Below are 22,924 nucleotides of genomic sequence, written 5' to 3' on the forward strand. Positions count from 1 at the left end.
GTCATCAGGGAACAAGTTACGGACTCAATACAATATTCTGTGTTATTCTATGCCGTTGGTTGGAGACTGGGAGCAGCCGGACTAGGGAAATGCCATTCCGTGCATAGGCTGCTGTTAACAACACAACAAATCTGGGAGTTTGGAGTGGTGCCATCACTGGTAAGCATAGTTTGCTGATGAATGTCACTGCACTGTGTTCAGTGATGAATCATGCTTCTGCACTACCCAGGATGACCATCATCAAGTCAGTGGTGGCCTGAAGACAGGTACAATTCTTGCATTGTTTTGGAGAGGCAGTGTTGTTACTCCTGGTGTCATGGCACAGGTAGCCATCATGTATGACTTCAGGTCATGGCTCGTAATAACTGATTAAAGTCTGGTGGTGCAACAGTCAGTCACAGACATGCTGTGTCTTCATGTGCTACTTCTCATATGAAAGTGTCATGGTGCCATTTTTCATCAGAACAATGCTTGACCACACATGGCAGATGTGTCTATGAACTGTCTGCATGACACGTGTGGGACCAATTTGAATGTCAAATCCCTCCTAGTGCCAGTATCCAGGATATCAGGGACCAGATACAGCAGGCAGCTTGCCTCGGCTGACGATACACTGGTTTTATGAAACCCTTCCCAGTCATTGCATACATTCAGGCAAGAGTCACTGCAGTATCATACTGATGGACTCATACTGCCAAGTTCTTTGTAAATTTAACTCAAGTTTGTAATCAATGAAATAACATTACCTACCTTCTCAACCTGTGAAGTTTCATTTTGTTTCCTTTCTACTGGCCGGCCGAAGTGGCCATGTGGTTCTAGGCGCTGCAGTCTGGAACCGCGAGACCGCTACAGTCGCAGGTTCGAATCCTGCCTCGGGCATGGATGTGTGTGATGTCCTTAGGTTAGTTAGGTTTAACTAGTTCTAAGTTCTAGGGGACTAATGACCTCAGAAGTTGAGTCCCATAGTTCTCAGAGCCATTTGAACCATTATTCCTTTCTACTCTTCTGTATGCTTCACTTTTTTTTGTTGCGAGGCTGTGTATTTGAAGAAAACTAGGGAGATGTACTAGCCTGTACAGACAACCTTACATGTAGTAGTTCCACAACAACTTTAGACCCTAATGAATGTAGAAATGAAAGTAGTGTATTGATAGTGGTCCTGAAAGCAGTACTACAAATAGTAGTACTAATAGTAGCTGGTTAATTGGTTCGTAGGTCAATAACAGTTTTTGCAATAGTGGAAATTATTTTTTCTTTTTATGTTCCTTTTTTGTGGTATTATTAATATTAATTATTTAATTAGTTTTATTATACACAAATAAGTGGGTTGTGAAGCCTATTTCAGCTGTCCAGTTAACAAGCAGAAATTTTCAATAAGAAAGAAAAAAAAAAATGGTCTGGACTTCCCACAGGCTGATGATTAACCACATCAGATGTCTTTGGGAAGAACCAGAACCTGGACTGTATGCCAGATCAATTTGCTTGTCAAAATGTATTATACTTACGGAAAAATATGTAGACACCAAACAGGAGTTGTGTGACATAAACAAAAGTTGGTAGGCATGTTTCTACATCTAGGAGATGATATGTATTCAGATTTCATGCCAGTTCCACTAGTGTGTTGCTGGCAGTGTCACTATGAGGATACAAATCAGGTTTGATTTAAATATACACTGTAATAGTCATGAGTATTACTTACCTTTGAGATTGGATGCGGTAGGTTGATGTTAGTCAAGAATTCCCTAGAGGTGACAAAGACACCATTATCAACACCTCACTGGGTTTGAATGAGGTCATGTAATAGGGCTACAAGAAGCTGGATGATCCTTCTCCAATACTGCAGAAAGACTTGGTAGGAATGTAGGCATTATACATGACTGCTGGAAGCAGAGGTCACGATAATGAAAGCTTGCAAGAAAACCAGGCTCCTGGTGGCCATGTGGCATTAACTCGAAGGGGAAGATCGTCGTGTTTGGTGTATGGCTCTGGCCCATCGTACATCTGTAGCAGCAATTTGAGCAGCAGCTGGTGGCACAGTGACACAAGGAACGGTTACAGTTCAGTTACTTCAAGGACATCTCTGTGCTAGACGCCCTGTAGCATGCATTACACTAACCTCAAACCATTGTCATTTGTGACTTCAGTGGTATCGAGTGAGAGCTGTTAGGGGGACAGGGTGGAGGTATGTTGTGTTTTCTGATGAAAGTTGGTTCTGCGTTGGTGCCAGCGATGGTTGTGCATTTGTTGGGAGTTCAGCTAAGGGCCGGCAACCGAGCTGTCTGTGTGCTAGTCACAATGGACCTATGCCTGAAGTTTTGGCCTAGCATATGATTTCATATAACAGCAGGAGCACTCCTGCAGATATCCTGGGGACCCTGACTGCAAATTTGTATGTCAATCTGGTGGTTTGACCTATTGTGCTGCCATTCATGAACATCATTCCTGGGGGTGTTTTCCAACAGGATAAAGCTCACCCACATACGGGTCTTGTAAACTAACATGCTCCACAGAGTGTTGACAGGTTGCCTTGGCCTGCTCAGTCACCACATCTGACCCCATTCCATCACATACATGACATTTGATGACAACTCCAGAATCAGTCACATGCAGCATTAATCATCCCTGTATTGACTGACTGGAACTCCATCCCACAAACTGACTGACAGCAACTGTACAACATAATGCATGCAAGTATGCATGCTTGCATTCAATATTCTGTCAGTTACACTGGTTATTAATGCACCAGCATTTCACATTTGCAATGGTTTATGTCACACTTACATTAACCTGTCATTTTACAAGATTAATCATTGAAATGTGTTACCTACATAAATGTTTTCCTGAAAATTCATTACACTACCTTAATCATTTTTGATGTTGGAATTTTTTCCTTTAGTGTATTTGATCATTTTAATGGAATTTTTGATATTTTCTTGTCTCTTTCATATTTTTTATACTTTTCCATTACATTTAGTGGTTATTACATTGGAGAGTTACCTATACACTAAACTTCCAATAGTCATTATCCAGGTCTGACTTGTTTACATACTGAACTCACTCTCATAATGAACAGTCCACACACAGTTTTACACATACCTTTTGACGTAAATAGCACTCAAGTGTCTTTTTCTCTTCACACTAGTGATGATTTGGCATCTTGACATTATTTTCAGAAAAATGTTTGGTATGACTTGTATCTGTCATTTTGTTTACATATGTATTTGTTGATGATAGCAACATCATAATCAGTGACAAAACACCAGAATCAAATGAAAATCTCCGATATCTGCAGTTAGACAATATGCAATAAATTAACACTGAATATTAAGAAAACATGCAATACCCACTTCAGCATAAAGGGGGAAAATACTCTGTCACATTACACATAGATGATGACTATCGATTGTGTGACAAATGCAGAGTTTTTTTTTTTTTTTTTTGGGGATGAATGTTAATTGTCATTTAACCTGGAATGAGGACACATAGGTTATAGCATAAAGAATGCCATTAGGATGTTGTGCTCTTAGGGTTCCATGACCAGTTTGTAACAGCCAGTGTCTTATGTACTGTCAGCTTAGCTAAGGGATTCTTTTCCAGAAATTAAAGGCACAAATCACTGACAAAATCCTTAAACAGAAGAAAATGGTAATGCAAATAATAACTAGAAATAGTAGTCAGGCTCACTCTAAAGAACTGTTTAAAAGACTGGGTGTTCTTACTGCACCAACTGAGTGCAATTCACAATCTATTATGCAAATTATGAAAAACTTTACCATCACTAATAGTTCTCCCTATATCATATAACAAGAGCCAGTGTACAATACACTGTCCAAAGATGAAAAAGACTACAAATACAGGTCTTTTTAAAATGCAGTTAAAATATTCATTATAACACACACTATAGAATTATACATTATGTAGAGCATGCAGAATAGTGAACAATTTACAATACTGTAACACAGTGTAATACTTTCACAAGAAAATCATGAGCCATGTGCACAATGGAAATGTCTTGTCATTCTCCCAAGTTCAACATCTCACTCATTTTGGGAGAGGGGTGGGATGCTCACTCAATATTTCAGGTGGACAGAGAGGACTACATGAAGATGAGCATGGGACATATTAGCATGCTTATGCACTTGCAGACAGTTTTGTAAACAGATTGAAGTTAGTGCAAAGGACGTAGCAAGATGTTGATGGTTCAGGAGCCACCAGTGGGTGATTGAGGTCAAAACTGTGCTTCATATTTTGTATAACATATTGCCTGCAGCAAACTGTGTGTAAATTGAAGAAAATTAAACAATAGGGACCAAATGAATGAGGTAGTGCAGATAGTAAGACATTGACCTGATAAATGGAAGGGTTGGGTTTCTCTGTCTCGCCAATCTGATTTATTATACTGTGGTTCTACAATTTTTTTTTTTTTTTTACACGAAAATGCAGGGATGACTTCTTCATCAAAGCCATTGCTGACCACATGTCCTATCCTCGTAAAACCATACTTGCATATTCTATGAGTATATATATAATTTTTTGAGCTATTTATCTTCATTGTATTACGATGACATATCCTAAAAAAGTAAAGCAGTCATGAATATTATGATAGTTTTGAACACTTCTATGCTTTACTAGGCATGGTATTGTTGGAGGTGGTATGCTATTGCCTTCCCTCAACCTTTGAACTCATTTATCAAGCCAGTTACTGGATGACCTAAAGTTTAACATGGATTCTGAATCATGGTGCAACTCAGCATTTTTAACACCAACAAGTATTCCATGGGTGAAAGAAATAAGTAAAAAATAAAAATCTAGTACTCACTGTGGATTGAACACAAGACCTTTAGATTTGTAGTCTGACATTTAACCACTTTTTCTTTTTTTCCCTCCCACTGAGCCACAAATCCTATACATCATTACAAAATCATCGATGGATGAATAAAGAAAAGTATCAAAAGAAGGTTCTGCAAATTTTAGTTACTTGGTTGACTTTCTTGGAATAATTGACAGACAGACTATCTACATTCTACAATTTTTTTTTAGGGTAGTAACCATGTGATCACAGTGAAAAATTTCTACAGCTTACTTTTGTTAGAACCATATATCGATGGCATTAATATGCAAAAAATATACATTACAACAACATACTGTATAAAAGCTATCCTAAAACAGATTACTTCTTCAGACTTTATCACTAAAAGATTTTCCAACAGTGTTGTGAATTGTGTATGATATTTCTGCACATAATTATATTTTGTGAGACCGAAAAGAAAGCACTAGTGCCATGTTGTGGATGTAATATAAAGAGAAGTGTCACTTTTCAGAAAAATGCACACAATGCCATTTTGAAATCAAAATTTTGGGGCTAGGTATAAATAAAATTTATGAAAGTTATGAAACAACTTGCTGTTATTTTAAATTTCAAATAAACAGTTACATGTTCATTACAATTTTGTAAATGGTGCACTCTTTTCTGTGCATTTCCATTCTTTATTAAAGAACATATTTGATATTTATCTCCAGCTCACACACTTTACAATATCATAAAGAATTTTATTACATATTTACACAGTGGAAAAATATACGTTATGTACAAGATTGAAGAGAATTCTCAAGCCATACAAGACAAAAATTTCACACACCGAATGCTGATTATTCACTCATTGCTGCACACAATACTCTCAACATTTTGATTACATGTTTTTCACAGAACACTTACTTCGTATAAACAAATCTTTTAAACACAGTTTACCTTCTGTACATGCTAGCAGTAAAACAGATAGTATGAAAAAATGCTGTATGATGTTTATTTAGAAATCAAATATCTTCACATACTGGACCCTGTACTTCTTAAATTATTACCATGACATATTTTTACAGTGTCAAGATTTTAGGTTACTAGGGATCAATAAACAGTTTAGATTTTTGACACTATTTTCATTATAGATTTTATGTGTCTTGAAAATAGTATTTTTACATGTGGTACCATTACTGGATCCATACAGTGTAAGAAAATATTATATCAGATTACAGGCCTAAATTATTTAGACCATTATTTGGCATCCCTGACAGTGTCTTCTGTAAGAAAATGTTAAATATAATAATACACTGTTGTGAAGAAGAGACTGTCAAAGCATAAGGAAATCAGTCATTAGTAAATACCTGATGTTATATACTTAGTGAGACCCAAAAATTATCACAGCAAAGAATTCGATGGTAGTAGATTTTGTAACTTTCACAATGACTTCACTCAAATACATTAAAGAACTGTACCTGCCAATACCTTACATTGTTTAATGGGGATGGCAAATTGTACAAAAGAGTGAAATTATATGCTGCACAGAATATTTAAATAAGACACAAAAGTCTCAGAAAAATTCTCCTCTTTCTTTTTTTTTTTTAAACAACTAAAAAAACAATTATTTTAAACAAGGAACTACAAAGTTTAAAATTCTGCATAATACATAAATGATTCAAGTGCTAATATATTAACCAATTACACTATACTTCTTTCAACAAATTATTAAAAAATATAGCTTTTTACGGAAGTAACAACCAACAAATTAACAACATTGATTCCACAAATAGTGAACACAGGTATGTATGTGTAAAATATCAGTGTATACTGATTTTCACTCAAAGTTTCCACTATAACAACAGAACATTGTTAGAAGCTATGTAGATATGTATCAATTGCTTAATAAAGTCTCACTATTCCACAGCCAATATTTTCATTTCATTTTGGTCTGTTTTGTGAACATACTAACTGTTAACTATAAGAATGAAACTAAAATGTTCTAAACTTTAATATCCAGGAAAGAACACAAATAAAACAGCTAAAATAGTCCCATGCTGCTTCTACACAAGAAACACTTCCTTCTGCTATGCTGTCTATAGATGTGCAATCACATAACATCAGTTAAAGATCATTAAAATATGTACATATGAAAATACTGTTCTGGAAGCTCATCATTTTGTTATTATTTTAAGTAAGGTTAAGAAAGATAGGTTATAAAATTTAAAATCTTATTCTCAAATGAAAATATTTGATATTTCACTAAATATTCAGGATATTTCACTGAGAATCCCTAAAAGAGCAGTAAAATGAGTAAAAATGTTAGAAACAAATATTTATTTGTTGGAGTCTGGGAATGGAGAATAATTCTTTGGAGTGGAGAAAAAAACTGAAATTTCTGACAATGCATACGTCTACAGTGACTGAACATTCCTGTAAACATCTGACAACCTATTATTTCATTCAGGTCATTAGTCTGTTACTGGATCCAAAAATCTATAAATAATTGACTTGGTCATACCATGATTCAGATTTCCCTGAAATGTTGAAAGAAATATTCCTTTTTATTTTCAACTCAGTTTTTTATGTACTAAAAATTCACATTTTCTGTTTATCAAAAGCAGGGACTTATGCAATGTTTATTGCCTTTCCCAATAACACCTCACTGCTTTAACTCTCTAACAATAAGTAGAATGTTTTTAACCTTTTTAAATTTCTTAGTTGCAGCTCACATTGTCAGACTTTTAGTCACAGTAAAATTAAACATGTTATTGTTATTTATTCTTAACATAAATAATTTATAATCTATCTGAAGCATATGTCAACTTTTGCACAATTCTTTTGTGTACTGGTGATTAACTGATATGAGAAGGTTGTAGTACAATAAGTGAGAAATAGCTATCTTTCTCCTAGTTTCATAAATGTCTGCAGTATGCAATTGCTGTTCTTTTAGAAGCAGTAGATAATATTCCACAAGGCAATAGCTATGCAAGGTGTAATGTATGTGCACAGAAGTATTTTTATGCCATTACAAATAATTTTAATATGCAGCTGATCAAACAATGTACACTGTATTTATTAATGTACCTGTAACTTTCAAGTTCTTAAAATAGTTTGGCACCATATAAAAATAAAAAACAAAAATAAATTTATAATTTCAACCTCAGCATGAATCGCACATGTACACAAGGCATTTCACTTATGGCCTTATATATTGCATTCATATTAATTGAGTTCTCTCTCTCATACAACAACAAAAGCATGCAAGAAGCTCAGCTCAGTTTACTGTGCCTTAATAATATTTTACATGTTTTTAATAATATAGCAAACCTTTCATACACACATTATCCTAGAAATTCTTGAATGAACACCAAACACTGTGGAAAAATTAGTGTAATTCTCTCTCTCTCTCTCTCTCTCTCTCTCTCTCTCTCTCTCTCTCTCTCTCTCTCTCTCTCTCTCTCTATCTCTTTCTCTTTCACACACACACCTGTGACAGGAGAAAAACACAGAATGTTTATCTCCTTCCTTTGGCAACGATTTCATTACTTTGAATTAATAGACCGTCTATACAGAGGTAACACATCTCTACATCCATGTCCCTGTAGCACTGTTCGTTGTTACATTGTTACCAAAGTATGCCTCTTCACAGTCCACACTTTCATGCTGATTGTTATTAGTCGGTCTCTTCAAAATACTCTTTAGTTTTATTTCACCAGATGAAGATCCTGATGAACTAGGTTGTGCAGTAGATGCGATACTGGAATCTGAATGTAGCTTTGAGGACTGTTTTTCCACAGATAAATTCTTGTTTAATTTCACTTTGGAAACATTAGTTGAAGTATGCAGTTGCTTTTTCCCAATGTTTAATCTCTCCATGACAGCTGCAGCATCAGCAATCTGCAAGGAAAATATTGCATATTAATTTTTTTGCCTGTCATAAGCTAGATATAATGTAGGAAACAATTAATCACTTGAATAAGATTAAGAAAAACAGTCTTGGTTTCAGGGGGAACAATACTTTAATTGAGGCATTTCTCCCTTCAGGGGCATCATTAGAAAATTTTAGTATACTGCAGAATTTTGAACTGTCACATCTGATGGGACTTTTGGGTGTACCTTAAAAACACTGGGCTCAGTTGAAAAAACAGTGATGGCATAGAACCACACTTACAGGTTTTGAAAACCTATAACATAATCTGTACACTAAGCAATGATCCGTTCCAATCAAAGTTACAAGTTTTTATGTGTTCGTTTTTAGTGAGACTCAACATAGCTTCAGATGACTATATTGCAAAGGTTTCACTAATTAATTGTTTGATAATAATACAATATAAGCTTGGTACCATACTATACATACAATCATTACCTTCACCTTCACTCAACAGATACACACAACTCTCCACATATCATGAGGAAAGTCTGATTGAAATGAGTTATTGCTTAGTGTACAGATTGTGCTGCATGGTTTCAGAACCTGTAAGTGTGGTCCTCTGCCAGCACTGCTTTTTCAACTGACCCTGGTGTGTTTAAGGTACACACAATGGTCTCCAGAGAGAAGGTAAACACAAATTTTGCAATATATTAAAATTTTCTAACCATACCTGAGAAGGCCAAACACATCAATAAAATTATTATTTCCCCTGCAACCAAGACTGTTCTTGTTCCAAAATACTACCCACAACTGTTATACCAGATGTCAAAAACTGGGAAGAACTTTCCAACACAAGTACTGCAACCTGAGTGATATCATGGCTAAGGTGGGTGAAAGAAAGAGATGTTCAGAAAGAGAATAACAGTCAGGGACAGGGTTAGGAAAGATGATGTGAAACATGCAAGGGTATGCAAAAAACTCGAGGAACACTTCTGGAAGCCACAAGGGGAAATGTATTGATAAGTACAAGGCGGAGATAAAGGATCACAATTGAGAGAAAGATGTAAAGGAAGAAAAATATGAATAAGCCAGAGTTTAATAGGAAAGTAGCAGTGGAGAGAGAGAGAGAGAGAGAGAGAGAGAGAGAGAGAGAGAGAGAGAGAGAGAGAGAGAGAGACTGGCCTGGAGGGAAGAAACAGTTGGAAATGGGAGAAGATTAGAGGCAGATGGAGGACATTGAAGAAACAGGCCTGAGGGATCTGTTACACATAGGATTTCTATCTGCAGAATAAAGAAAAGCTGACTTTAGGTGAGGTGGTTTGTAAAGCAGCCTTTTAAGTTAACTACATTTTGTTGAGCAGAATGTTTTGTAACCAGGTGGTCCAGTTGGTGCTCCTGATTGAGTGGTGCTTATTCATCAAAGTGGTTTTTTTTTTTTTTTTTTTTTTTTTGTTTTTTTTTTTTTTTTTTTTTTTTGCAAGGAGGCTAATACATCATGCAGATGCTTTACAGGTGGGCCTGCCTCTGAGGGGGAGTGGGTAAAAAAAAATGCAACAGGAGGCCATAGGCAGATTCTTGGGACCTTCAGGTTAGGGTTAGAAGATTGAGAGCAAAAGGATCACAGGGATCGACAAGAAGAAGAGTGCTTTGTGGCACACTGCTTTGGAAGTGAGGGAAGGATAAACTACGCTCATTGAAATGGTTCATTTACCTTTACAGGAAAATGTAGTGAATTAACAACTGTTTATTTACAAGAAGACATATCCCATTTGATAGCCCCAATTTCATACTTAAGCCATTAACTCAAAAACTATTCATAACTGAAGTTTTAAACCATCCAACAGTACTTTTTATTTGAAATTTTAAGATCTGATGCTATACTTTTATTGCCCTAATTATGCTGAACCAGATAATAAATTTGATTACCTGAACAAAGTGCTCATTAAGAAATTAAGAAAAATTGGGGAGTTGTGAAATTTACATGAAACTATTAAACCACTACAATGTATCATCCAAACAGTACACAAATATTTATTATTTTTACAGTGGTCTAATATACAGTAAAACTAAACTCTTACTTGATTCAAGAGAATGACACCACTACTAAATTTGATCATTATATTATAAAGCAAATTGTAATTACTGATTTTGTTACTTATCCTTATGCTTATCTATGGACATACCTCCATCATACAATAAATTGACAGTGTGTACCTAAGCCATCACCTGGTTCATATCTTTGTCTCAATGTAGCAACTTGTGTTATAATATTTGTGAACTTATTCTGAGTTTATGCCTAAGAATCACTCTGTCAACAGATCTGTATCAAAATCTGCATATCAATGGAAAATTTTGCAGTTAAAGTTCATTATCATGTAAATTTCTGAGTGTAAAAACAGCCTGGCTGCAGAAGTCAATGTAGCTTTTTGTGTTGATATACTAATGATGATCCAGTGACTGACTCCAAGAAATGTTTGTAATTATCTGACTCCTTTCTCCTAGTTATTGGTAAAGACTTTTCAGATGTTATGGGAAGATAAGAGAGGACTTCAACCTGGGACTGTGTTTTCAACAAACTGCCACTGTCTAGAACCTATTATGCGCACTTACTAAAGTGGTTCGTTGGCGTTATTTTCTTTGAGAAAACTGAACTGATCAGATGAGAATTATTAATGATTTTCTTGTTGATCAACTGTTAGCAATATGTAAAGAATAAGAGTTAGCTGCTCGTCACCAAAGTGAGTCTTAATATAAATAACAAACCTATATGAGTAGTATTGCATCAGTTACTGAACTTTGAGACCATCAAATAAAACGGTTCCAGAGTACAAGACTTCAATTCATCATGTGCCACTGAAGTCTTGCTGTGAGACTACCAGGTTAATACCATCATATGCTGTTCTTGTAGACCTATCATACAGCAGCCTTCCTCAGTTGATGGTGGAACTGCTGATTTTTCAATGATAAAACAATTTTTAATGTCCTCCATATGCTGTCAAGTTGTTTATACAAGATAAACTTTATTGCATTGTGTAACACATTACATTACTAGCCTGTGGCTATTTTGAAATGTAGGTATGTCAGTGATGTGTGTTTCATATCCAAAAACTGTTTAATGTTATGTAGGAACAGAGACTTCTTCTCACACACACATGTTGAAAATCTGCATATGTAGTCTTGCACATCATGTACTGCATGCAGGAACACAATTTGTAACATGTCATTGCGTAACTAAATTGCTGTTAACAAATAGCTTCTAATTCCTTGCATAATGTATTTATGTCTTTGTAAGCTAAAGGGCTTATTGTGCTGCTAAATACATTAAGTAAGGACTTAGAAGCCACTTGTTAACAGCAATTTAGTCATATGATGTGTTTCAAAATGTGCCCCCAAATGCAGTATTTGATGTACAAGACTATAGACATCCAGATTTTCAACATGTGTGAGTGGGAACACATCTCTGTTCCCATGTAGAACTAACTGGTTTTTAAATATAGCACACACATCACTGATACAGCTGCCCTTGAAAATGGCCACAGGATAAAACTGGCTAGTAATATAGCACATTACATGATGCAATAAAGGTCATATTGTACATAGAATTTAACAGCCTGTGATACACATTTAAAATGATTTTATCATTCAGAAATCATGTAGAGACTGTTGAGTTAGAAATGAAGAGACTAATGGAACTAGTAATTATTCCTCATATTTTGCTGGCTTTATCCTTAAGAATCCTCTAACAGAATATTTTGCTAGAATTATCTGAAGCCAATTTATCAATTTCATACACACACTTCAAACAACATTTTGGTTTTTATGGGAGTCACTGACATTTGCACGAAAAACACACACACACACACACACACACACACACACACACACACACACACACACACACACACACACACACACTTTTCCATTTTCCAGAATACTGCTGAACAGATGTGTAATAGCTCTAAGAGCAATACCTGGTATTTAATTAAGACAGTTAATGTGTTAGTAACATCACATTTATGAGGGTAAATAAGTAACAGTCACTGATCATTCATACATATTGTCATAACACCATATAAATTTCAGACAGTTAATTTAAGCTGAAACAGTTTTTCCACAGATTTCACAGTTGATTGCACAGATATTAAGAACAATAAATTACAGCTGGAATTACCTGTGTTAAGAAGAGTTGGGAGTCTTCTTTACATGTCTTTAGTAGGTCAATTTGCCCCTTCAGTCTCCGCACATTCACAACAAAATATTCCACAAAAGTATTTAGTCTCTTTCCTGTGGCACCAACCGACACTGCTAACTGTGGGAAATCCTCATAATCTACTTGAATGACATCCAGTTTCCTCTCAAGTTCAGCTACCAGGTTATCACTATGCTCTAAAATGTACTGTGAACTTTTAAGTGCTTTCTCCAAAATTACCAGACTTCGGTCAACAAATTCTGGTATGTCCGACCCTTGAACTCTCACCATTTGTAGCTGCAGAAACAAACAACAATTCTTTAAGTTTCTGGCATATTTAGCATACCATGTTCTATAATAGTTTCAAATAATAACAATAATTTATTCTGTATCAACCCCGAAATGATACAATTGCAAGATACAATGCAAATCATTCTTCCAAATTGGTCAGTAATGACTGTTTATAGAGCTTACTTTCATAAGTATAGTTGCAGGTTTCAGCGCCATTCATATCTCTCTAACATACAAGAAGTACTTAGCAATTTATGAGTTTTTAATATTTTGATTTTTCTGTAGGTTAGAAAAAAAATCGCTTTGGAACTATTCCCCCCTCCCCAAAAAAAAATGATATTACAATAGCTTTTAGGGTACATGCAAGCTTCTAATTGCTTTAAGTTGAGGAACTAGGCTACTCTAGTGAATAAAGTGGGCCTGAGTCACCACTTTTAAAGTTTGTCTTTTAATTTCATTGTGACAACATAGCACCAATTTTGGAGACAATGAGTAGTGCCCACCCACAGTCAAGCTCCTTACTAGTAAGACCATATCTTCACAAAAAAGTCAACTGAGACACACACACACACACACACACACACACACACACACACACACACACACACACACACACACACACACACACACACACCTATACTCTCCGGACACTGCGAGAGGGCTGTACAAGCAATGATCACACGCACGGCACAGCGGACACACCAGGAACCGCGGTGTTGGCCGTCGAATGGCGCTAGCTGCGCAGCATTTGTGCACCACCGCCGTCAGTGTCAGCCAGTTTGCCGTGGCATACGGAGCTCCATCGCAGTCTTTAACACTGGTAGAATGCCGCGACAGCGTGGACGTGAACGTGAACCGTATGTGCAGTTGACGGACTTTGAACGAGGGCGTATAGTGGGCATGCGGGAGGCCGGGTGGATGTACCGCCGAATTGCTCAACACGTGGGGCATGAGGTCTCCACAGAACATCGATGTTGTCGCCAGTGGTCGGCGGACGGTGCACGTGCCCGACAACCTGGGACCGGACTGCAGCGATGCACGGATGCACGCCAAGACCGTAGGATCCTACGCAGTGCCGTAGGGGACTGCACCACCACTTCCCAGCAAATTAGGGACACTGTAGCTCCTGGGGTATCGGCGAGGACCATTCGCAACCGTCTCCATGAAGCTGGGCTACGGTCCCGCACACCGTTAGGCCGTCTTCTGCTCATGCCCCAACATCGTGCAGCCCGCCTCCAGTGGTGTCGCGACAAGCGTGAATGGAGGGATGAATGGAGACGTGTCGTCTTCAGCGATGAAAGTCGCTTCTTCCTTGGTGCCAATGATGGTCATATGCGTGTTTGGCACCGTGCAGGTGAGCGCCACAATCAGGACTGCATATGACCGAGGCACACAGGGCCAACACCCGGCATCATGGTGTGGGGAGTGATCTCCTACACTGGCTGTACACCTCTGGTGGTCGTCGAGGGGACACTAAATAGTGCACGGTACATCCAAACCGTCATCGAACCCATCGTTCTACCATTCCTTGACCGGCAAGGGAACTTGCTGTTCCAACAGGACAATGCACGTCCGCATGTATCCCGTGCCACCCAAAGTGCTCTAGAAGGTGTAAGTCAACTACCCTGGCCAGCAAGATCTCCGGATCTGTCCCCCATTGAGCATGTTTGGGACTGGATGAAGCGTCGTCTCACGCGGTCTGCACGTCCAGCACGAACGCTGGTCCAACTGAGGCGCCAGGTGGAAATGGCATGGCAAGCCTTTCCACAGGACTACATCCAGCATCTCTACGATCGTCTCCATGGGAGAATAGCAGCCTGCATTGCTGCGAAAGGTGGATATACACTGTACTAGTGCCGACATTGTGCATGCTCTGTTGCCTGTGTCTATGTGCCTGTGGTTCTGTCAGTGTGATCATGTGATGTATCTGACCCCAGGAATGTGTCAATAAAGTTTCCCCTTCCTGGGACAATGAATTCACGGTGTTCTTATTTCAAATTCCAGGAGTGTATATATATATTCCTTTAATGGAATACTCCCCTACTCAGACAGCTGATTTTAGCCAAAACGGCAATTCTCAAGTGATCAATTTGTGAATCAAGTGTGCACTTTTAATGTCCAGTACTATTTCCATCTGTATCCAAATGTGTGAGATGCCTTCATGGATTCTGAGGTTAATTTCTCAGGAAACAGAGCACTTCCTTACAAGAACGTACACACACATGTTGTTTATGTGACACTGAAATAGTGACTCAGGTTTTTACTAGGAAATAGTCACAAACTGTGACTGTTTAATAATAATAAGCTCATTTATTACTTTTCAAAGTCACATTTTGTGACTTTTTCACAACAGTAAGCTTAGTTTTTATCCCAGTGTTCTCTAGCAAATGTGTGTGTGTGTGTTACATTTTGTCTACAATAACTGAATACAGAAACACATAATTTACTGCTAAATTAACCTTCAACTCTTATATATACTGATAGCTCATATGTTTTTGTGCAGATGTTTGGGCATTATGTGCATATCCTTGATAGACATTGTAACAATCAATTACAGATGATACAAAAAATTGATGTTAAAATTGCCAAGTTATTTGTTTCCAAATAGTTCATGAAGCTTTTTCACAGTTGCTGATTTAAATTGTAGCTCATACTTACGATGCTGTTATTTAACTTCTGATTCCTTTGTTGTCAATGTTTTCTCATAACTGCTTTGCTGCAGAGAGAATAAAATGGGTCTTATCTGTGTAGGATTTCATTCCTGCACTCTAATCAAATAAAAAAGGTGGGCACTATATTGAAAATAACTTTTCACAATGCATTGAAAAATACTGAGTACTGACTGACACTGACTTTTAACATACAAATGCTGACAGCTTTGAATCACAAGCATTTCATTTTTGTATGACATTATTAACATGATTTAGGAAACAGATTTATGATTTAAATTTATGATTCTGTAGGAGTCCAGATATGCTGTTTTCCTTTTCAAAATGTACTGACATGTTTCATGTAAACAAAATTGCAATAGAAGTAGATTTATAGTGAAAATTTAATGATATGTCCCAAATAGACCCACGTCCCAGTAAAATTAAGAATGGAAAAGTTAACAGTAACTGGCAAACATTTGAGCTCCCTGCCACAATTGGATAAGCAGAAAGTTGCACTCTTAGCTCACTTATTTGTGTCATAGTTTTATTCTTAATTTCTTTGCAAGTTTTTGGGTACTTCCATAGTTTAAGTCTCAAATTTTGGGTGTATTATAATATTTGAGAGATGTAGCATCGCATTTTAGTACCTGTATAGTGTAAATTTGCATAGTCGTCAGTCATCTGTTTGTTTTGAACAGCTTGTGAGATAAAAGAGAAGGGGAAAAATTGTTAGGGATGGATAGGGACTACGCCTGTTGTGTATGGCTTCAGGGGAGATTGGTCACCATCCGTAAACAGCTGGAAGCTGTGTTGGCCTTGGTCGACAGGCTCCAGGCTGTTGCCCTGGGCCACGGTGACATTGGGGCACCTGAGACGAGCACTTTGGTGCCTCTGGAACCTGTAACATGACCTGGGATCTCTGATGCCACTGTGCCCTCAAATTTGGACGTCCCTGCCAGTTGACACTTGCCTGACAGTGATTGGTGGACCATGGCAGGGTCGCGAATCCCTCGGCGGAAGGCAAAAGCTGGTGCTGGTCTCAAGGCTGTACCCATATGCCTCCATAATGGGTTTGAGGTACTGCCCACTGCTGAAAGTACTTCTGAGCCAGCAAGGGTGGCCTCAACTGTTGCGGCAGTGGCCGGTCTTCCTGAGAGGACGAGACAAGCGCAGAGGGTGGGATTGATTGTTATTGTGAGCTCCAATGTTAGGCAGCTGATGGAGCCCCATAGGGATGTGGCAGCTAAAGACAGGAAGAAAGCCAATGTGCACTCCTTGTGCATATTGGAGGGAGTCATCCAAGATGTGGAAAGGGTCCTTCCAGATGCCATGAAGCGTACAGATTGGAGCCAACTGCAGGTGGTGGCTCATGTAGGCACTAATGACATGTGTCCCTATCAATCTGAAGAGATTCTCTCTGGTTTCTGGCTGCTATCTCAGTTTGTGAAGACTGCCAGTCTTGCTAGCAAGACGAAGGCAGAGTTCAACATCTGTAGCATCGTCGACAGGACCGATTGCGGACCTTTGGTACAGAGCTGAGTGGAGGGTCTGAATCAAAGGCTCAGGCAGTTCTGTGACTGTGTAGGCTGCAGATTCCTTGACTTACTCAATAGGGTGGTGGGGTTTTGGGTTACGCTAAATAGGTCAGGTGTCCACTATACACAGGAGGCAGCTACACAGTAGCAGGGGCTGTGTGGTGTGGACTGGATGGTTTTTTAGGTTAGACAGTCTTGGGAAAGATCAAAAAGGGCTCCAGTCTCAAAGGGTACAGGGCAAATAAACAACACGAATTGAGCAAGCCACAGTCGGTACTGTAGTTTTGAATTGTTGTAGCTGTGTTGGAAAAGTACCAGAGCTTCAAGCGGTGATAGAAAGCACTGAAGCTGAAATTTTTATAGGAACAGAGAGCTGGCTAAAGATGGAGATAAATTCTGCTGTAATTTTTACAGAGGCACAAACCGTTTTCAGAAAGGATAGATTAAGTAAAGTCAGTGGTGGTGTGTTTGTGTCTATTAGTAGTAGTTTATCTTGTAGTGAAATAGTTAGTTCCTACGAATTACTATGGGTAGATGTTATACTTAACAGCCGTACCAAAATAATAATTGGCTAATAGCTGAACGGTTCAAAGAAAACTTGAATCTCATTACAAATGAGTACCCCACTCATACAGTTATAATTGGTGGAGACTTCAATCTACCGTCAATTTGTTGGTGAAAATACATGTTCAAAGCCGGTGATAGACAGAAAATATCTTCCAAAATTGTACTAAATGCTTTCTCTGAGAATTACTTTGAACAATTATTTCATGAGCCCCCACACATTGTAAATGGTTGCGAAAACACACTTGACCTCTTAGCCACAAATAATCCTGATCTAATAGAGAGTGTCATGACGGATACAGGGATTAGTGAACACAAGGTCATTGTAGCGAGGCTCAAAACCATATCAACCAAATCCACTAAAAATAAATGCAGATTAAAATTGGCTTGATGCCTTCCTAAGAGAGTGTTGCCATTCCTTCCAAGCTAATTAGGTAAGTGTAGACCAAATATGGCTCAAATTCAAAGATACAGTATCAACAGCAATAGATTTATTCACACTGCAAAAGTTAATAAGAGACGGGACTGATCCACTGTGGTACACAAAACACGTCAGAACACTGTTGCAGAAACAACAAGAAAAGCATGCCAAATTCAGAAGAACGCAAAATCCCCAAGACTGGTTTCACAGAAGCTCAAAATTTGGTGCGGACATCAATGCAAGATGCTTTTAATAGTTTTCATGATGAAACATTGTCCCAAAATATGGTAGAAAATCCAAAGAGATTCTGGTTATATGTAAAGTAAACCAGTGGCAAAAACACTCAATACCATCACTGTGCGATAGTGATGGAAATGTTACCGATGAAGGTGCCACTAAAGTGGTGTTACTAAATACAGTTTTCCGTAATTCCTTCATGAAAGAAGATTAAGTAAATATTCCAGAATTCAAAACCAGAACAGCTGTAAGCATGAGTGACATAAAAGTAAATACCTTAGGTGTTGCAAAACAACTCAAATCACTTAAGAAAGGCAAGTCTTCTGGTCCAGATGGTATACCAACCAGGTTCCTTTCAGAGTATGCAGTCACAATATCGCCTTTCTTAGCAGTCATATACAACTGCTCACTTGACAAAAGGTTCGTTCCTAAGGACTGGAAAGTAGCACAGGTCACACCAATATTCAAGAAAGGAAATAGGAGTAACCCATTGAATTACAGAACCATGTCACTGACCTCAATTTGCAGTAGGATTTTGGAGCATATACTATACTCAGACATTATGAATCACCTTGAGAAAATGACTTGCTGATACATAACCAACAGGGATTCAGAAAATATCATTCTTGTGCAACACAGCTAGCTCTTTATTCCCATGAAGTAATGCGTGCTGTCAACAAGGGATTTCAGATTGATTCCATATTCCTAAATTTCCAGAAGGCTTTTGATACCATTCCTCATAAGTGACTATTAATAAAATTGTGTACATATGGAGTATTATCTCCATTGTGTGACTGGATTTGTGATTTCTTCTTAGAGAGATCACAGTTCATAGTGATAGATGGTAAATCATTGAGTAAAACAGAAGTGATATATGGTGTTCCACAAGGTAGTGTCATAAGCCGTCTGCTGTTCCTGATTTACATAAATGATCTAGGTGATAATCTGAGCAGCCCCCTTAGTTTGTTTACAAATGATGCTGTAATTTACCATCTAGTAGAATCATCAGATGATCAATTCCAATTACAAAATGATCTAGAGAGAATTTCTGTATGGTGCGAAAAGTGGCAACTGGCACTAAACAAAGAAAAGTGTGAGGTCATCCACATGGGTACTAAAAGAAATCTGATAAACTTTGGGTATATGATAAATTGCATAAATGTAAGGTCTGTCAATTCGACTAAATACATAGGAATTACAATTATGAGCAACTTAAATTGGAAAGACCACATAGATAATATTGTGGGGAAGGCAAAACAAAGACTGTGCTTTGTTGGCAGAACACTTAGAAGGTGTAACAAACCCACTAAAGAGACAGCCTACATTACACTTGTCCGTCCACTGCTGGAATGTTGCTGCATGGTGTGAGATTCTTACCAGATAGGATTGACGGAGGACATCGAAAAGGTACAAAGAAGGGCAGCTCGTTTCATGTTATCGCACAATAGGGGTGAGAGTGTCATTGATATTTTATGTGAGTTGGGGTGGCAGTCACTGAAACAAAGGCGGTTTTCTTTGCAGTGAGATCTATTTACAAAGTTTCAATCACCAAATTTCTCTTCCAAATGCGAAAATATTTTGTTGACACCCACCTACATAGGGAGAAACGATCATCATAATAAAGTAAGAGAAATCGGAGCTTGAATGGAAAGACTTAGTTGTTCCTTCTTCCCATACGCCATTCAAGAGCAGAATGGTAGAGAAGAAGTATGCAAATGGATTGATTAACCCTCTGCCAGGCACTTAAGTGTGAATTGCAGAGTAACCATGTAGATGTAGGTGTAAATATGGATCTGGATATACATCAGTCTCCATATGAATCACTTCATTATATGTAGTATTTCTTTGTCTGCCGCATTACAGTATACACGCACATATCACTTGAAAATTTCTGATAGTGTATGGCAAGTGGAGGTCTAAATCATTAATGCAGGGGACAATGACTTTAGTTTATAACGTCATAAATCTATATTTAATTAAAACTGAAATGCTTTAAAAAATGAAATTGTTTTAACACTCACCCCATTCTGAGATGTAATTGACACATTAGTTATTTGTGGGGTTGCTTCATATCGCTGTAACAGCACTTTCAAACAGTGACTCATATTTGCTGTTTCATCTACACCACATTCATAGCGTAACTCGTCCATCGCCATCTCTGCTTCAGTGCGTAGCCTCAGAGCATCTTCCATATCTGGAATTACATCCTATCACAGAAGGAAGAAAAGCATGTATTTTGTTGGAAAATATCACTAAAAAGTTTTATTTATGGAAATGGCACCAATAAGAGAAATATTAGCTACCTTTTGAACAAATTTGAATGGACTGGTACTATGCTTAATGATAAATGCTCTGGATGCTCATTAAAACCCAATAGCAACATGTGAGGCAATCAGACTGCTGGCTGTGGGGAGTGGCAACAATAATCCTCATAATGTGAATGGATGTGAAAGAAATGCCCCACAGTTAAACATGTGACTATAGATGACTTACACCATGATATTGACCATTCCTTCTCATTACACTTTTCTCACATGAAATACTGAAAGCTTTGAATCAAGGCAGTCAGGTAGATGCAATATTTCTCGATTTCCAAAGAAATTTGACTTCTACACTTATTATCAAAAGTACAATTATATGGAGTATGAAGCAAAATATATGACTTGACTGAGGATTATTTTGTAGGGACAATGCAGCAAGCTATCTTGGATGGAGAGTCATCAACACATGTAGAAGTAAATTGAGGTATGCCCAACAGAAGTGTGTTGGGACCCTAGCTATTCATGTTGTATATTAATGACCTCGCAGACAATATTAATAGTAACCTCAGATTTTTTGCAGATGATACAGCCAACTGTAATAAAGTAATATTTCATAAAATAAACAAAAATGCATAGTAGCCTATGACTACAGTATCAGTGAGGCAGCGTCAGCTCATACAAACACCTGAGTGTGACACTTTGTTAGGAAGGAGGGGCACACAGTAATCAGTCACAATCCCATTACTAATTCTTGCAAATCTAGAGTTTTTCCTTCTGCCTATACACCTGTAAGAACATACAGTGACATGCACTGTCACTTGTTGAATTTTGACTGAGATACACTGACTATGGCTATTTATAGTTTAAATCTATATTTGCAAGATCTGTAACTACAGATTGGAAAATTGCGCAGGTCGCACCAGTGTTTAAGAAGGGTAGTAGGAGTAATCCATCGAACTACAGACCTATATCATTGACGACGGTTTGCAGTAGGGTTTTGGAACATATACTGTATTCAAACGTTATGAATCACCTCAAAGGGAACGATCTATTGATACGTAATCAGCATGGTTTCATAAAACATCGTTCTTGTGCAACGCAGCTAGCTCTTTATTCGCACGAAGTAATGGCTGCTATCGACAGGGGATCTGAAGTTGATTCCGTATTTCTAGATTTCCGGAAAGCTTTTGACACCATTCCTCACAAGCAACTTCTAATCAAACTGCAGGCCTATGGGGTATTGTCTCAGTTGTGTGATTGGATTCGTGATTTCCTGTCAGGAAGGTCACAGTTCGTAGTAATAGATGGCAAATTATCAAGTAAAACTGAACTGATATCAGGTGTTCCCCAGGGAAGCGTCCTGGGACCTCTGCTGTTCCTGATCTATATAAATGACCTGGGTGACAATCTGAGCAGTTCTCTTAGGTTGTTAGCAGATGATGTTGTAATTTACCGTCTAGTAAGGTCATCCGAAGACCAGTATTAGTTGCAAAGCGAATTAGAAAAGATTGCTGTATGGTGTGGTAGGTGGCAGTTGATGCTAAATAGCGATAAGTGTGAGATGATCCACACGAGTTCCAAAAGAAATCCGTTGGAATTCGATTACTTGATAAATAGTACAATTCTCAAGGCTGTCAATTCAACTAAGTACCTGGGTGTAAAAATTGCGAACAACTTCAGTTGGAAAGCCCACATAGATAATACTGTGGGGAAGGCGAGCCAAAGGTTGCGTTTCATTGGCAGGACACTTAGAAGATGCAACAAGCCCACTAAAGAAACAGCTTACACTACACTCGTTTGTCCTCTGTTACAATATTGCTGCGCGGTGTGGGATTCTTACCAGGTGGGATTGACGGAAGACACCAAAAGGGCAGCTCGTTTTGTATTATCACATAATAGGGGAGAGAGTGTGGCAGATATGATACGCGAATTGGGATGGAAGTCATTAAAGCAAAGACATTTTTCATTGCGGCGAGATCTATTTACGAAATTTCAGTCACCAACTTTCTCTTCCGAATGCAAAAATATGTTGTTGAGCCCAACCTACATAGGTAGGAATGATCATCAAAATAAAATAAGACAAATCAGAGGTTGAACAGAAAGGTTTAG

The 22,924-nt window shown here is 38.0% G+C and overlaps 1 protein-coding gene across 2 annotated transcripts in view; it reads right to left on the minus strand.

Moving 5' to 3' along the window:
• Window positions 1-5,394: 5,394 nt before the first annotated feature.
• LOC126298385 (inactive phospholipase C-like protein 1) overlaps window positions 5,395-22,924 on the minus strand; it is a 63,925-nt gene continuing 46,395 nt past the window's right edge. For both annotated transcript variants that reach the window (XM_049989693.1, XM_049989692.1), the window contains 3 exons: window positions 20,576-20,761; window positions 12,838-13,152; window positions 5,395-8,692 (listed from right to left, as the gene is read on the minus strand). In XM_049989693.1, coding sequence (XP_049845650.1) covers window positions 8,381-8,692; window positions 12,838-13,152; window positions 20,576-20,761 — 813 coding nt within the window. In that variant the 3' untranslated portion in view covers window positions 5,395-8,380. The remainder of the gene's footprint in view (window positions 8,693-12,837; window positions 13,153-20,575; window positions 20,762-22,924) is intronic.

The sequence above is a fragment of the Schistocerca gregaria genome, chromosome X (genome assembly GCF_023897955.1).
Source record: "Schistocerca gregaria isolate iqSchGreg1 chromosome X, iqSchGreg1.2, whole genome shotgun sequence".
In the NCBI taxonomy this organism is placed as follows: Eukaryota; Metazoa; Arthropoda; class Insecta; order Orthoptera; family Acrididae; genus Schistocerca; species Schistocerca gregaria.